General features: G+C 46.3%; 3 protein-coding genes across 3 annotated transcripts; all 3 read right to left on the reverse strand.

Moving 5' to 3' along the window:
* Positions 1-52: 52 nt before the first annotated feature.
* Positions 53-15,620, reverse strand: LOC136190724 (disintegrin and metalloproteinase domain-containing protein 11-like). Its single transcript, XM_065978966.1, has 30 exons — positions 15,539-15,620; positions 15,406-15,491; positions 15,274-15,356; positions 15,148-15,217; positions 14,912-14,997; positions 14,784-14,850; positions 14,677-14,734; positions 14,557-14,627; positions 14,436-14,501; positions 14,143-14,381; positions 14,008-14,092; positions 13,867-13,954; positions 13,762-13,819; positions 13,609-13,708; positions 13,471-13,542; positions 13,325-13,420; positions 13,187-13,267; positions 4,449-4,499; positions 4,332-4,395; positions 4,174-4,282; positions 4,007-4,123; positions 3,787-3,865; positions 3,565-3,730; positions 3,335-3,511; positions 3,105-3,281; positions 2,883-3,053; positions 2,654-2,833; positions 1,007-1,177; positions 696-954; positions 53-635 (listed from the first exon to the last, which is right to left on the reverse strand). The coding sequence occupies exons 1-30, from the start codon at positions 15,585-15,587 to the stop codon at positions 239-241; spliced, it is 3,573 nt and encodes a 1,190-aa protein (XP_065835038.1). The 5' UTR covers positions 15,588-15,620; the 3' UTR covers positions 53-238.
* Positions 1,171-2,542, reverse strand: LOC136190725 (uncharacterized protein YihR-like). Its single transcript, XM_065978968.1, has one exon. The coding sequence runs from the start codon at positions 2,525-2,527 to the stop codon at positions 1,451-1,453; it is 1,077 nt and encodes a 358-aa protein (XP_065835040.1). The 5' UTR covers positions 2,528-2,542; the 3' UTR covers positions 1,171-1,450.
* A 13-nt stretch (positions 15,621-15,633) lies between the features above and the next one.
* Positions 15,634-17,422, reverse strand: LOC136190726 (protein arginine N-methyltransferase 6-like). Its single transcript, XM_065978969.1, has 13 exons — positions 17,312-17,422; positions 17,196-17,261; positions 17,077-17,141; positions 16,920-16,961; positions 16,765-16,865; positions 16,667-16,714; positions 16,552-16,620; positions 16,419-16,492; positions 16,288-16,370; positions 16,127-16,236; positions 15,961-16,076; positions 15,800-15,910; positions 15,634-15,739 (listed from the first exon to the last, which is right to left on the reverse strand). The coding sequence occupies exons 1-13, from the start codon at positions 17,407-17,409 to the stop codon at positions 15,658-15,660; spliced, it is 1,065 nt and encodes a 354-aa protein (XP_065835041.1). The 5' UTR covers positions 17,410-17,422; the 3' UTR covers positions 15,634-15,657.
* Between the last annotated feature and the right edge of the window lie 27 nt (positions 17,423-17,449).

The following is a 17,449-nucleotide window of genomic DNA, read 5'->3' on the forward strand; positions in this document are numbered from 1 at the left end:
CACGTGACTCTCGAGGTTCCGTCAAGGGCCGCCGCCTACCAATACAAAAAAATTAATTGCGCACTTATTTAGAACGTCGCAGATCTACAGTGATGGGATACTGTAAAGGGGCTCCAATAGCCCCATAAGATATGAAAAACTTATCTCATAGTCAACGTATAACAAACAAAGAGAAACGTGGTGCTCTCTACAGTGCACGAACGACTACCGATGCAGAAGAGAAATAAGACCCATAACACTAGGAGGGAGGCCACTGCTTCGGTGGCTTGCGCGCCACTGGTGGCCTACCAGGTGGCAATAGGGAAACGGCGCCGGGTCTGGGCTTTGGTTTCGGTTTCGGCGAACTGCCGCTCTGATCACTAACGCCCGGTTTCAAGGGAGGCGGCGGAGGTTTACCGACAGGTTTCCCCGGCGGCGGTGGCGGCCGATGCGCGGGAGCCGAGTACGGCTTGGCGGGAGGCTTGGGCGCCGGCGCTTTAGCGGGAGGCGGCGGCGCAGGGGCCAACCGTTTAGTCGGAGGAAGAGGTTTGCGTGTGGGGGGCGGAAAGGGATCCCCTATAAATGTCGTGGACATCGGTTCAGGCTCGTCCAGCAAATTCTCCTGAGATCCGTGATATTTGGGCGGTTGATACCCACTTGAAAGAGATAGGGAATACTAATGACGGATTTAAATGAGTGGAGCTTTTGCAGTGTACCTGTATTTTTCTTTGTCGTCTTCAGTTGACGTCGGCTCGTACATTCCTGATCTTGAGATAGACGAATTCGTTTCGTACGATCGCTTACGGCGATAAACGTAAACTCCGACGCCGACGCCGATGCCGAGCAGAGCCAAAACGCCAATAACGGCGCCGGCAATAACTCCTCCATTTCCGCCTCCCTTACTTTCAGTGTTTGGACCGTCGTCAACGACGTCGTTGCCGTTGCCACCACTCGTGTCATTTCCTCCAGGACGAACTAACAGTCAAACAAACTGAGACTAAAAATTTCAGAGGGAACGTTTGGCTACCTGTGCAATCTAAAGTGCCGCAGAGAATTTCATCTACGCCGTCACCGGAGCAGTCCTTGCCGCCGTCGGCGGGCGTTGGGTTGCTGCAGGTGCGCAAACGATACGTCACTCCTCCGCCGCACGTCACGGGGCAAGCCGACCATGGAGCCCAAGTTCCCCACTGGCCATCTCCTACAAAGGAAAGGGGAAAAAAAGATTAAAATTAAAGGATTCACACGAGCCTATGTAGCGTCAAATGCAAGGCGTCGTGCTCGCAGATGTCAACTGATATGTTAGATGTTTTCGTCGTTATCAAAAGCCGAGAAGCAGAATTTGTGTATGCAACACCTAATTCACATGAATACATCAAAAGACAGAGGCGACGTCATGACACGTGTAAATCCTCAGACATAGGAAGATAAATAGTCACGAGAAATTGCTTCTTCCTGAGACGCTTTCACTAAATCAACGGAGATGAACGCCAAACGATCCAACCCACGTCTCATTTCCGCTCAATATGATAAGACCGTCGTGATTATTATAGCAATCGGTCATACCGGCCATCGGCTCAACGGCAACGGCATCGACACCAAACGCCGTACGAGCACCAGTGTAAAACTGGACATAATGGAAACTGCTGTCCTGCCAAAGAACAATTGTTTCTCCGTTTGACATGTCGTGGAGCGTCGTCTCGTACATAGGACAGACGGACGGCCCAAGCAATGGCTTATAACCGTCATCGAAATAGGTGGGCTCATCAGCGGTACCCCCGATGAGCAAACCGTCCGAGAAGGCCTCTACGAGCTCGGTCGTGCCCGTTGGAATAAGATCTTTCGTCACGTCAATGTGATTCCACTCGGTGCAGTTAGAAAACGTGATGATGGTCTTGTACGGAGTTGTGAGAAAATACGGATGCCAGCCGGCGTAGAAGGGAAGCGGGTCGTGCGCGTCGCCATTCAACGCTATCATTTTGAATGAGAAGCCCGTATCGGAGAGCGAATAAATGAGCGTCATGTCGAGCGGAAAAGGATAGCCCGGATCGACGTTATCGAACACGAAACGAAGCGTAAGCGTCGCCGATTCGTCGTCGGCTTCCTGGTCAACGACGGTGAGCGTTTGATTGAATATGAGCCCGTGTATGGCGTTATTTCGATCCGGTTCGTTGATCGGTAGATGATAGGTTTCGCCGTAGAATGTGTACGTTCCGCCGCTAATTCGATTAGCGTAAGGGATCAGCATTTCTCCGCGCCAGCTCCCGTTTTCTCGTACGGACGTCGCGTTGCGGCAGTGCGACCAGATAACGGGACGCAGTTCGCCCGTCTTGGGCGACAAGAGTACGATGTCTTCGATGCGACCGCCGAAATTGTAGATAATGGACACGTATTCGCCGGTTCGCTTGTTGCGGAGGACTTTGAGAAAGAGGCCGCCGAATTCGTCGTTTGTTATTTCGAATAGAAGGCCGTGAGCTTCCTCCTTTTCGTAGCCGCACGAAATCGGCGGGACGAAGAGGAGAAGGACGATGGAAATGAAGTGAAATTCCATTGTCTTCGGAAGGGGTGCGCGCGCACGGCGCCGGTAGCGCCGCTAGCCTCACGCGACTCTCACAAGAGTCGCGTGAAGGGGTTCGGTCAAGGGCCTAACAATCAATACACTACGATGGGCACTTACGAGGACATTGCTGGCCCGTGCACGATTGGCTGTCGGTGCTACTTTCGCTGCACGTTTTGCCGGCGTTCAGCGGCGGCGGATTGTCGCACTGTCGCGATCGCGTTTGCGTGCCGCCCGATCCACATAGTTTGGAGCAAGAAGACCAAACTGTCCACGCCCCCCACTCCCCATCACGATTCACTGCATAAAACAAATCTGAAGTGTAAAATGAATTTGTATTTCACCTTACCCAAGCACGAAACTTCGTTGCAATTCTGCGAGTTTGAATTCGAGCCAGAGCATTGGCTGCCTCCGCCTGCCGGCGACGGATTATCGCACGACCGCGTACGCGTTCTCGTTCCGCTGTTGCACGATTGCGTGCACGCCGACCATGGCAACCAATTGCTCCACCCACCGTCAACTGCAATAACCGTTCAAAGGAAAAAGCGAAGCGATTCTAGTTGAGCATTACCTGGACAGCTGCGCGTGTTGCAAGAGCCGTCCTCGAATCTCGCGCCGGAGCAATCGAGGCCGCCGTTCTGCGGTGGCGGATTGTTGCACTGGCGAAAATGATAACGTATACCAGAACCGCACGAAACCGTGCACGTGGTCCAACTTCCCCACGCGCTCCAAGCTCCATCGATAGGAACTACAACCATCCAATAAGCAACAATGACACTCGACTCCAACGAGCCATCCTACCGGGACAGGAATTCGAATTGCACGCTTGCTGACCTCTGGAAGAACCAGGACAGGAACTGCCTCCGTTGCTAGGTGACGGATTGTCGCAGTAGCGAATTCGAGTTCGGGTTCCTCCGTCGCATGTTGCACTGCAGCTCGACCACGCTCCCCAAGCTCCCCACGCGCCGTCTACAGCCGCTAAGGGTGGATCCAAATAGTTAGGCTTTATTACCTCGCACTCTATAGTGTACCTGGTGCTGGGCTCGAGCAGGAGGGCGGAACGTAACCCGAATTGCAATGGCAATCGCCGACGTTGTTGCAGACCCCATTTCCCGAGCACGTCAAGCTGTTGGAGCCTCGCGGACAAGCGACGACGCTCAGAGAGGAAATAGAGGTGCACGCGTGCGAAACGCAGACCTGCACGAAATACGATGACGCAACGGTTACGTTTGCAGAACGATTTATGTTCTCACTTTGTTCGTATCGCACCGCGTTCCATCTTCGACCAGACCGGGATCGCGTACGTCGCTACCGAGGTCAATAGACGCGCCTCTACAAGAAGAAAATACTGCTTAAGTAGGTGCTGACCGATCTTGATTATCCTAACTACTGTACTGTTTAACGTTTCTGGCATCATTCACCATATACCGTTTCAAACCTTTTATTTCTGTTTCGTGTGCGCACTGTACTTACTTGCAAGGAATTCGGTTTCCACTTATAGTGTAGGTCAACGTGCCAACCTGACTGCTGCCGCCAAGAATAGGAAACTGGCCGCCTCCTTGACACTGCAGCAAGCCACATCTCACGTTGCTAAATAAAAACCATCAAAACGTAAATAAGCCCAATCAAATCTTCCCCACCTGTCAGTACACCCTATGTAAAAATTCGAAGCGGATGTTCCGCAGTGGCCATACTGGTCACCGCGTTTATTGCCACTAGTGTAGCACACGTCACCGGCCACCGAGGCGCCTGAGGAAGAAAATAAAACCCGCTCTTTTAAAACTCGCCTTGCACCCACTTGATCCCCACACGTATTTGCACTGCTTGTCCAGCGTCTTGCACTCGCCGCCATAACAATAGCTCTAGAGTCCCCAAATAATAAAACAAAAACGTTTTATTCCTTCCTATTTCATACGGCGCCGTTGTCGCAAGAGGTTCCATCCTGCTTGTACAAGTTTTCCGGGCACTGCAAAAACAAGTTTTAGTTTGGAAAAATGTCTCGGTTTGTCTTGCATGAAATTGCAGGTGTAACAGTAAAATATAAAGCAGAGTGCAACGTGAAGGAAAAAAGAGAAGGGTACTTGATGGTGATGATGATGAATATTATCATCGATGATCAAGTATTATTCTCTTCCTCAATCATACAGAATAATTACAAGGGACTGGCCAACTGTTCTCTAGTGTAATAAATTACAGAAAAATTACAAGGGACTGGCCAACTGTTCTCTCCTGTAATAAATTACATTGAAATTACAAGGGACTGGCCAACTGTTCTTTCCTGTAATAAATTACAGGAAAATTACAAGAGACTGGCCAACTGTTCTCTAGTGTAATAAATTACAGGAAAATTACAAGGGACTGGCCAACTGTTCTCTAGTGCAATAAATTACAGTGAAATTACAAGGAGCTGGCCAACTGTTCTCTCCTGTAATAAATTACAGAAAAATTACAAGAGACTCGCCAACTGTTCTCTCCTGTAATAAATTACATTGAAATTACAAGAGACTGGCCAACTGTTCTTTCCTGTAATAAATTACAGGAAAATTACAAGAGACTGGCCAACTGTTCTCTAGTGTAATAAATTACAGGAAAATTACAAGGGACTGGCCAACTGTTCTCTAGTGTAATAAATTACAGTGAAATTACAAGGGGCTGGCCAACTGTTCTCTCCTGTAATAAATTACAAAAAAATTAAAAGGGACTAGCCAACTGTTCTCTCCTGTAATAAATTACAGAAAAATTACAAGGGACTGGCCAACTGTTCTCTCCTGTAATAAATTACATTGAAATTACAAGGGACTGGCCAACTGTTCTTTCCTGTAATAAATTACAGGAAAATTACAAGAGACTGGCCAACTGTTCTCTAGTGTAATAAATTACAGGAAAATTACAAGGGACTGGCCAACTGTTCTCTAGTGTAATAAATTACAGTCAAACTACAACAGACTGGCCAATTGTTCTTTCCTGTAATAAATTACAGTCAAACTACAACGGACTGGCCAATTGTTCTTTCCTGTAATAAATTACAGGAAAATTACAAAGGACTGGCCAACTGTTCTCTCCTGTAATAAATTACAGGAAATTAAAAGGACTGGCCAACTGTTCTCTAGTGTAATAAATTACAGTGAAATTACAAGGGGCTGGCCAACTGTTCTCTCCTGTAATAAATTACAGAAAAATTAAAAGGGACTGGCCAACTGTTCTCTCCTGTAATAAATTACAGGAAAATTAAAAGGGACTGGCCAACTGTTCTCTCCTGTAATAAATTACAGTGAAATTACAAGGGGCTGGCCAACTGTTCTCTCCTGTAATAAATTACAGTGAAATTACAAGGGACTGGCCAACTGTTCTCTCCTGTAATAAATTACATTGAAATTACAAGGGACTGGCCAACTGTTCTTTCCTGTAATAAATTACAGGAAAATTACAAGAGACTGGCCAACTGTTCTCTAGTGTAATAAATTACAGGAAAATTACAAGGGACTGGCCAACTGTTCTCTAGTGTAATAAATTACAGTCAAACTACAACGGACTGGCCAACTGTTCTCTCCTGTAATAAATTACAGGAAAATTACAAGGGACTGGCCAACTGTTCTCTCCTGTAATAAATTACAGGAAATTACAAAGGACTGGCCAAATGTTCTCTCCTGTAATAAATTAAAGAAAAATTACAAAGGACTGGCCAACTGTTCTCTAGTGTAATAAATTACAGAAAAATTACAAGGGACTGGCCAACTGTTCTCTCCTGTAATAAATTACAGTCAAATTACAAGGGACTGGCCAACTGTTCTCGCCTGTAATAAATTACAGGAAAATTACAAGGGACTGGACAACTGTTCTCTAGTGTAATACATTACAGTGAAATTACAAGGACCGTTTGAACGTTCGAACCCCCGTTTGAACGTTCCAACCCGTTGTACAGCCTTCCCATATCTCTACACAACCAACCCCCGTTTGAACGTTCGAACCCCCGTTTGAACGTTTAAACCCGTTGTACCCGTTTGAACGTTCAAACCCGTTGTACAGCCTTCCCCACTTATCTCTACTCTAACCCCACGTTTGAACGTTCAAACCCGTTGTACAGCCTTCCTCACTTATCTCTACTCTAACCCCCGCTGTATTATACTAAGGAGACCTCAAATAACGGATGTATGATCGAACATTCGAAGGGTTCGAACGTTCGAAGGGTTCGAACATTCAAATCCTTCGAACGTTCGAAAGGTTCGAACGTTCGAAAGTTCGAAAGGTTCGAACGTTCGAAGGGTTTGAACGTCGAACCCCCGTTCGAACCCCCCTTCGAAGGCGTTCGAACGTTCGAAAAAGGCATTCGAACGTTCGAACAAGGCATTTGAACGTTCGAACCAGGCATTCGAACGTTCGAACCAGGCATTCGAACGTTTGAACCAGCAATTCAAACGTTCGAAGCAGGCATTCGAACGTTCGAACAAGGCGTTCGAAAGTTCGAACCAGGCATTTGAACGTTCGAACGGGGGTTCAAACGTTCGAACGGGTGTTTGAACGTTCGAAGGTTCGAACGGTTCGAACGGTTGGAACGTTCGAACGGGGGTTCGAAAGTTCAAGTGGGGGTTCGAACGTTCGAACGGTTTGAACGTTCGAAAGGTTCGAACGTTCGAAGGGTTCGAACATTGGAAAATACGAAGGATTCGAACCTTTGAAGGGTTCGAACATTCGAAGGAACGATCTAACGGTTCGAACGTTCGAACGGCTCGAACGGTTCGAACGTTCGAACGGGTGTTCGAACGGTTCAAACGGTTCGAACGTTCGAAAGGGTGTTCGAACGTTCGAACGGGTGTAGAACCTTTACTCGTAGTACACTAAGGAGACCTCAAATATCGGCTGTATTAAACTAAGGAGACCTCAAATATCGGCCGTATTATACTAAGGAGACCTCAAATATCGGATGTATGATCGAACATTCGAAGGGTTCCAACGTTCGAAAAGTTCGAACGTTCGAAGGGTTTGAACGTCGAACCCCCGTTCGAACGTTCGAACCGGGGTTCGAACGTTCGAACCGGGGTTCGAACGTTCGAACACCCCGTTCGAACGTTCGAAAGGTTCGAAAGTTTGAAGGGTTCGAACGTTCGAAGTGTTTTAACATTCGAAGGGTTCGAACATTCGAAGGGTTCGAACGTTTGAAAGGTTCGAACGTTCGAAAGGTTCGAACGTTCGAACGGGGTCTTCGAACGTTCAAACGCGGATTCGAATGTTCGAACGCGGGGTTCGAACGTTAGAATGGGAAGTTCGAACGTTCGAATGGGAAGTTCAAACGTTCGAATGGGAAGTTCAAACGTTCGAATGGGAAGTTCGAACGTTCGAACGGGTGTTCGAACGGGTGTTCGAACGGTTCGAACGGGGGTTCGAACGTTCGCACGGGTGTTTGAACGTTCGAATGGGTGTTCGAACGTTCGAACGTTCGAACGGGGGTTCGAAAGTTCAAGTGGGGGTTCGAACGTTTGAACGGTTTGAACGTTCGAAAGGTTCGAACCTTCGAAGGGTTCGAACATTGGAAAATACGAAGGATTCGAACCTTTGAAGGGTTCGAACATTCGAAGGAACGGTCTAACGGTTCGAACGTTCGAACGGCTCGAACGGTTCAAACGTTCGAACGGGTGTTCGAACGGTTCAAACGGTTCGAACGTTCGAAAGGGTGTTCGAACGTTCGAACGGGTGTAGAAACTTTACTCGTAGTACACTAAGGAGACCTCAAATATCGGCTGTATTAAACTAAGGTCAAATATCGACTGTATTAAACTAAGGAGACCTCAAATATCGGATGTATGATTGAACATTCGAAGGGTTCGAACATTCAAATCGTTCGAACGTTCGAAAGGTTCGAACGTTCGAAGGGTTCGAACGTCGAACCCCCGTTTGAACGTTCGAACCCCGGTTCGAACGTTCGAACACCCCGTTCAAACGTTCGAACCCCCCTTCGAACGTTCGAACACTACGTTCGAACGTTCGAACACCCCGTTTGAACGTTCGAAGTGTTTGAACATTCGAAGGGTTCGAACGTTCGAAAGGTTCGAACGTTTGAAGGGTTCGAACGTTCGAACAAGGCGTTCGAACGTTCGAACAAGGCATTCAAACGTTCGAACCAGGCATTCGAACGTTCGAAGCAGGCATTCGAACGTTCGAACAAGGCGTTCGAAAGTTCGAACCAGGCATTCGAACGTTCGAACGGGTGTTTGAACGTTCGAACCAGGCATTCGAACGTTCGAACGGGGGTTCAAACGTTCGAACGGGTGTTTGAACATTCGAATGTTCGAACGGTTCGAACGGTTCAAACGCTCGAACGGGTGTTCGAACGTTCGAACGTTCGAAAGGGTGTTCGAACATTCGAACGGGGGTTCGAACGTTCAAGTGGGGGTTCGAACGTTCGAACGGTTCGAACGTTCGAACGGGTGTTCGAACGGGTGTTCGAACGGGTGTTCGAACGGGCGTTCGAAGGTTCGAACGTTAGAACGGTTCGAACGGGTGTTCGAACGGGTGTTCGAACGTTCGAACGTTCGAAAGGGTGTTCGAACGTTCGAAGGGTTCGAACATTGGAAAATTCGAAGGTTCGACGAAGGGTTCGAACGTTCAAAGGATTCGAACATTCGAAGGGTTCGAACGTTCGAAGGGTTCAAACGTTTAAAGGGTTCAAACATTCAAAGGGTTTGAACATTCGAAGGAACGATCGAACGGTTCGAACGGTTCGAACGTTTGAACGGTTCGAAGGGTTCGAACATTCAAAGGGTTTGAACATTCGAAGGAACGATCGAACGGTTCGAACGTTTCGAACGGTTCGAACGGTTCGAACGTTCGAAAGGGTGTTCGAACGTTCAAACGGGTGTTCGAACGTCCAAACGGGTGTAGAACCTTTAATCGTAGTACACTAAGGAGACCTCAAATATCGGATGTATGATCAAACATTCGAAGGGTTCGAACGTTCGAAAGGTTCGAACGTTCAAAGGGTTTGAACGTCGAACCCCCGTTCGAACGTTCGAACCGGGGTTCGAACGTTCGAACACCCCGTTCGAACGTTCGAAACCCGTTCGAACGTTCGAACACCCCGTTCGAACGTTCGAAAGGTTCGAAAGTTTTAAGGGTTCGAACGTTCGAACGGGTGTTTGAACGTTAGAACGGGTGCCCCCCGTTTGAACGTTCAAACCCGTTGTACAGCCTTCCTCACTTATCTCTACACAACCAACCACCGTTTGAACGTTCGAACCCCAGTTTGAACGTTTAAACCCGTTGTACCCGTTTGAACGCTCAAACCCGTTGTACAGCCTTCCCCACTTATCTCTACTCTAACCCCACGTTTGAACGTTAAAACCCTTGTACAGCCTTCCCCACTTATCTCTACTCTAACCCCCCGTTTGAACGTTCAAACCCATTGTACAGCCTTCCCGATATCTCTACACAACCAACCCCCGTTTGAACGTTCAAACCCCCGTTTGAACGTTCAAACCCGTTGTACAGCCTTCCCCACTTATCTCTACTCTAACCCCGTTTGAAGTTCAAAACCGTTGTACAGCCTTCCCCACTTATCTCTACTCTAACCCCACGTTTGAACGTTCAAACCCATTGTACAGCCTTCCCCATATCTCTACACAACCAACCCCCGTTTGAACGTTCGAACCCCCGTTTGAACGTTTAAACCCGTTGTACCCGTTTGAACGTTCAAACCCGTTGTACAGCCTTCCCCACTTATCTCTACTCTAACCCCCCGTTTGAACGTTCAAACCCGTTGTACAGCCTTCCTCACGCATCTCTACTCTAACCCCCCGTTTGAACGTTCAAACCCGTTGTACAGCCTTCCCCACTTATCTGTAAAATTACAAGAGACTGGCCAACTGTTCTCTAGTGTAATAAATTACAGAAATATTACAAGGGACTGGCCAACTGTTCTCTCCTGTAATAAATTACAGGAAAATTACAAGAGACTGGCCAACTGTTCTCTAGTGTAATAAATTACAGAAAAATTACAAGGGACTGGCCAACTGTTCTTTCCTGTAATAAATTACAGAAAGATTACAAAGGACTGGCCAACTGTTCTCTAGTGTAATAAATTACAGAAAAATTACAAGGGACTGGCCAACTGTTCTCTCCTGTAATAAATTACAGTCAAATTACAAGGGACTGGCCAACTGTTCTCTCCTGTAATAAATTACAGAAAAATTACAAGGGACTGGCCAACTGTTCTCTCCTGTAATAAATTACAGTGAAATTACAAGGGACTGGCCAACTGTTCTCTCCTGTAATAAATTACAGTGAAATTACAAGGGACTGGCCAACTGTTCTCTCCTGTAATAAATTACAGTGAAATTACAAGGGACTGGCCAACTGTTCTCTCCTGTAATAAATTACAGGAAAATTACAAGGGACTGGCCAACTGTTCTCTAGTGTAATAAATTACAGTGAAATTACAAGGGACTGGCCAACTGTTCTTTCCTGTAATAAATTACAGTCAAATTGCAACGGACTGGCCAATTGTTCTTTCCTGTAATAAATTACAGAAAAATTACAAGGGACTGGCCAACTGTTCTTTCCTGTAATACATTACAGGAAAATTACAAGAGACTGGCCAACTGTTCTCTAGTGTAAAAAATTACAAGGGACTGGCCAACTGTTCTCTTCTGTAATAAATTACAGGAAATTACAAAGGACTGGCCAACTGTTCTATCCTGTAATAAATTACAGAAAAATTACAAAGGACTGGCCAACTGTTCTCTAGTGTAATAAATTACAGTGAAATTACAAGGGACTGGCCAACTGTTCTCTCCTGTAATAAATTACATTGAAATTACAAGGGACTGGCCAACTGTTCTTTTCTGTAATAAATTACAGGAAAATTACAAGGGACTGGCCAACTGTTCTCTAGTGTAATAAATTACAGTCAAACTACAACGGACTGGCCAATTGTTCTTTCCTGTAATAAATTACAGGAAAATTACAAAGGACTGGCCAACTGTTCTCTCCTGTAATAAATTACAGGAAATTACAAAGGACTGGCCAACTGTTCTCTCCTGTAATAAATTACAGAAAAATTACAAAGGACTGGCCAACTGTTCTCTAGTGTAATAAATTACAGTGAAATTACAAGGGACTGGCCAACTGTTCTCTCCTGTAATAAATTACAGTCAAATTACAAGGGACTGGCCAACTGTTCTCTCCTGTAATAAATTAGAGAAAAATTACAAGGGACTGGCCAACTGTTCTCTAGTGTAATAAATTACAGTGAAATTACAAGGGACTGGCCAACTGTTCTTCCCTGTAATAAATTACAGTGAAATTACAAGGGACTGGCCAACTGTTCTCTCCTGTAATAAATTACAGAAAAATTACAAGGGACTGGCCAACTGTTCTATAGTGTAATAAATTACGGTGAAATTACAAGGGGCTGGCCAACTGTTCTCTCCTGTAATAATTTACAGTGAAATTACAAGGAGCTGGCCAACTGTTCTCTAGTGTAATAAATTACAGTGAAATTACAAGGGACTGGCCAACTGTTCTCTCCTGTAATAAATTACAGAAAAATTACAAGGGACTGGCCAACTCTTTTCTCCTGTAATGTAATAGTTAGGGCCGGTCTCGCTCTTTTCAAAAATGTCACAGACGTTTGGAACTATACCTTTCAGTTCTTATGCGCTTATCGTTTGCAGCATTGGGTTCTTTCTAGGGCATGGGCGAAGTGGCGGCAACTGAAATAATGTATATGGCAGAGATTTTTGTGTCTGTCGAGGGCTTGGTTGGTTAGGTACTTCAGGTTGCTCAAAAATTCTATCATGGGCGATGCCGGCGCGTTCATTTCTGCAGCAGCAGAGGCTATGATAAGCAGTACAGCATGCGTGACTAGCTTACTCTGAATGAGCGGCAAATGAGGCGCGTGGTATTTTGACTACGGTGGAGAGGCGCTTCGCTTATTTTGACTGGTACCATGGTGAGTGTTTAGGCGACTCACCACGCTCCCACGAGAAATGGTGGTGGTAATCGATCTCAAAATTGATACCGTCACGCCTCCCTACCACGTCTAGACAAAATACCGCACGCACCTCATTCACATCGCTCATTTCAGCGAGTCACAATGCTGAGCTCCTTAGCGTCGCTTCAACTGCTGCAGCGACGGACACAACGCCATCTCGCCCGTATAGAATTAAATGATGAAGAGCGATCAGTACCTAACCAAGCCCGACAGACACGGGCACATATCCCTTACATATTTCTTATGTCAGTTTTCACCACTTTGCCCAAGCTCCGGAACAACGAACTGAACGCCGCAAACGGTAAGTGCACATCGGCACGACCTTGAAAAAACCGAAAGGTAAGCGCATTGTCACAACGGGTGTACCGAAAAACATGACACCATCCGTTCTGACCGCAGCATTCCAAACTTCTGTGACGTCACATCCTGTTTCACGAAAAGACCCAAATTTCTCCGAAACGAAAAGAGAAGGACCTTAACAAATACCCAGGTGCACAACTACAATGTATCGGACACCTGAGGGACCCAGTCGCGAGAGCCTACTACCCACCACTTTTCCGGTACGCCCGTTAGTAATTTTTTACATCCCGAAAACTATGTCTCGGTACTCAGGTACCGAGACAAAAACGTTCCCTATCTCTCACATCCCTTGGCCTATTTAATCATACGTCTTTCGACGATCCGCCGCAATATTCGACCAGGTCGCAATCGGTTGCAGTCGCTCTACAAGACGATCCAGCCGCCTTGAACTAAAAAACGGCCCACATACTGCATAGCCAAAAACGCTTGACGTCCTGAGAACCGACTTTGCAGTTTTCGCAGCAGCTTCCTTTGCTGCATTGGGACGTCGATTTGAGCTTGCACTTACCGGGTTCGCAGCACGGATCATTAGTCGCGCACTCCTGGGGGTTTTATATAAGTCAATAGTAAACTACCGATATGTAGTATGTACCGACGTTGACCCGCAATCGCATTCCTCTCCCGTTTCAACGAACCCATTACCACACACAGGATCTCCAAATAACTATAGTGCATCAATTAAATCCTTGCAATTGGGTAAGGCTCGCGAGAGAGGAGGGAGTCTAATTACCTGCGTTGGAACGTTAAATAGACACGACCCCGATCCAGCACTAAGAAACGTGTTCAAATCCGATCTGCTGCAGTCGGACCAGATGGTTGCCGCTATTCCACTAAAAAGGAACACTCTCTCGCTCTCGTCTCTTTTCTTAAAACGCATCCTCACTTGCTACTCGAAGCCATCAAGCAGCCGGCTCCGCTCGTATCCGTGCACTTGCAGTTACCTAAATCGCCTCTCTCTATCTCAATTGCTACAATCGACGCGACGTACGGCCTTGCAAGTCGTCGTGTTCCATTCCAAACGTGTGGCCCATCTCGTGCGCCATCGTCGACGCCACCTGATCGGACGTGGAAGTGTCCTAAAAAAGTACGTATTTTTTTAGCGATTACCTAACTATTCGCCAATATCTACCTGATTGACTCCACCTGAACTAGACAATCTGCACATGCCTTTCAGCGGTGCTATCCCAATGGTGGTCCCAGCAAAATCCAGGTTACTGTCAATGAGAAACGTTCTGAGAGATCAATGCTAATAATTTTAATTCACCTGACTAGCTGGCCACTATCGTGACTGTATTTTGATACCAACGTGTTTTCCCTATAAACTAAGAAGTCGTCCAAGGTCGTTCCAGCGTCGGAACTGATCGAAATCTTGTCGCCGTTGTTCCACGTTTCCACGGCAACAAGCGCCACGCGCACGTTCAGTGTTTTGTAGACGGAATCGACGAAATTGGCGATGGCTTTTGCTCGATCTCCCGTTGCGGCGACAGTGCCTCGTTTCTTATACTGAGATAGATGTCGTTATTGGGACGTGTGCCCTCCCCCCTCCCCTCTCTTTACCTGACGGTAGTCATTGACAATGAGAAGTTCAACGTATTTGGTTTCTGTTAGGACGGAACGACGAGCCTTGCGGGAAGAAATTTGAAAGAAGAAAATCGCGCTGTCTCGGTTTCTCTTTTACTCTTTGAAAATCTTTCTTGACGTTTGCAACGACAGCGTTTGGAGTAGGAGCGAAGGAATGATTTCCCAAGCCTGACAACATGTGGATATCAGTTCAATAAGAGAACACAACGTAATGTACCGCATGTAAGGAGCGCATTAGCGTTGGCCAAATCACTTGCTCGATAGACCAAGTGAAACTAGTAGGTACAGTAAGAACACCACTATTCGAAATCATTCTTTTCTTACCTCCCCATCCTTTTCTGGTTCAATGTAGTAGTGCGATTCGGGTGACGTGCCATTAGCAAAGCTGCCACTGAGAAGACGGTTTGAGAATATCAATTGCCACGAAATAAATTCCTGGTCTAAAAACGAACCTTAGCCCATTACAGGTGCTCACAACAACAGATGAATCGGCTTCAATGCCACGAATCGTCCCATGATAATAGCAATTCTCCGCCCCCTACATGAGCAGCTACATTAGTGAATAGAGTCTATAGACCGGAGACTTTGAAGTCATACTACTAGTCCGGAGTGCTATTTATTAACATACGTAGTGCATGCCAAATGGGGTAAACCACTGCTACGAAATGACAGCGGTCTCTGCACTTACGTATGTAACCATTTCTTCGCCCGATTCATCACTAAAATAAACTTCTTTATAATTTCCGGCGAAGAGACGCCTGAAAAAAAAAGGTAGAGCTCGCGGGTGTTCTCGAGCGGGGGAGGGGGGCGATACTTATTGAGCGATAGATCCAAGGTAAAATTGCGTCCGAACGCGGCTACGCGCAGGGAAATTTCGTCGACGTGCTGGCCCGAGAGCTAGACAAAAAGTCAATCTCTGCATTGCGCGCGGATTGGGCTCGCTTACGAGCTTCGTGAATCGTTTCGCCAGCTTTTGACCCGACTCGTCGAATAGAATCGTCTTCTCGTGCAAATTTACGTCGACGGAAGGACCTAGCGAAGTCGATTGACACGGGAAAGCGATAGAGCAGCGTGCCGACCGCCTAGAACGACGCGAAGCGCGAGGAAGACGTAGAGAAGGTCTCGCATTCGTAGGAGTGGAGGCGTGGATCGGTCGTGCGACGACGTGCGGTTTCCCGTACGCGGATTATTTCATTATTTATGCGTGATCTGTCATTCTATAGAGACTGCTTACTTCAGGCGAATCGTTTACAGAAAACGAAAGAACAATGTCTAAAAATCTGCAACAACAACAAAGATGATTTGATATAGACAGTAGACAATTAAAATAGAAGGCTTGCCTGCTGTTTTCACTGTTCGTTCTGATTTCTAAAGATCCTTTAATTTTCGTGTCCTGCTCTACTTTCTGAGGAACTTCGATATACATAACTGACTGCTGCCAGTGAGTCGGTCTGTAATGTACGTATACATCTAATAGAGGCTATGAGGACACTCTGCTTACTCGTCCCAAGGAGATGTAGAAAGAACGATTCCATCTGATCCCTCAAAGTCCGTTTTGAACCAGGCAGCAAATCCGTGCAGAGTCCCACTTCCCATGCAAGAGAAATCAAATCGACTCTAAACAATAAACTACTATAGGAAAAATGATTATTTTTATGTCTCGTCACTTTGACGTGTTCCAGATCTGATACCCTCGCATCAGCCATGTTAAATTCTACGACTTTGTGTTCACGAGCCAACAGTTGGACCGCATCCACAGTGACGACACGAACGTTGGCTACACAAACATAGTCCTCTCTTCCTTAATTAAGGAGCACATATGACTTACAGCAAACTGATTTCCAGGCAGACAGACTCAAAGCCGACATGTCAACACCATACTCCTTCTTTACTCCCAGCCAAAAATCAACTCTATAAAAATACCTAAGTACCTCTAAATCGTACCCACGTCACTCTTACTTTTCAAGCCAGTAGTCTGGATCACTAATAGGAGCAAGGAATATTTCTGCAGAAGATGGCAGCATCAAGCCACCCTGTTACATGCCAAACAGCTTGAAAACAAAATTATCATAGTAAGATACTCTGTATGTACAGGTTTCAGCCAGTGGTCTCTAGCCCAAAGCACGGATCTCCACATCCCTTCATACAGCAGAAAGTAACCCTACATATCAATGAAATAGTTATAGCACTATTTGCTATAGTCTAACCATCCACTCGCTCACAATCACGTCTACTTTCTCAGGCGGTACAAAATCCTACATGTGCTTCCTTATCTCTTGGAGCGCACAACTTCTTCTATCCTTACCTCAACCTTGTTGTGAACCACAGTCACATTTTTGTCAAGACCATTTACTTTTGTAACTTGTCTGGCGAATTCATAAGCGTCACTGGCTTCCACGGCGTAGACTACAAAGACCGTACGTACTGACGTTTCTTTGCAGACATTTTGCCACTCAGTACCTTTCTGAGCTCCGCTCTGAACACAAAAGCAGCTCAAAATACCTGGAGTACATCAAACTATTAAAGGTAGGAAGGAATAAATAAAATAGCGAATAAATATGTATAACAGGCACGTAGAGAGTAAATAAAAAAGAAAGCATGAAAGCAATACGTTAACCTGTTCCTGAACCAACGTCGGCCACTATGGCTCTTTGCATGGCCCTGGTTTTTTCAATGGCATCTCTGTGTGCATATGCAAGGTGGAACTTAATGGTTGCGAATTTCGTACTCATTTACCGATAGGCACTTGTTCGAATTTTGTCTCTAAGCATTTCTTCGTGTATGCTCAAGTCTGAGTAGGATCTGAGGAAGACGAAAGTTGGTAAAGGAACGAACGCAAGGAAGACGAGAACCGAAAATAGAGCTCGTCGTTTGCATTTGAAGAATCTTGGGTCTGCGTATTTAGGCAGACCTGGTATCGCTCCTCCAGTTTTCGTCGTTTCGAGTCCATCTAACAATCGACGCTAACGCGCACTACACTGTAGGTGGAG

The sequence above is a fragment of the Oscarella lobularis genome, chromosome 8 (assembly GCF_947507565.1).
Source record: "Oscarella lobularis chromosome 8, ooOscLobu1.1, whole genome shotgun sequence".
NCBI lineage: Eukaryota > Metazoa > Porifera > Homoscleromorpha > Homosclerophorida > Oscarellidae > Oscarella > Oscarella lobularis.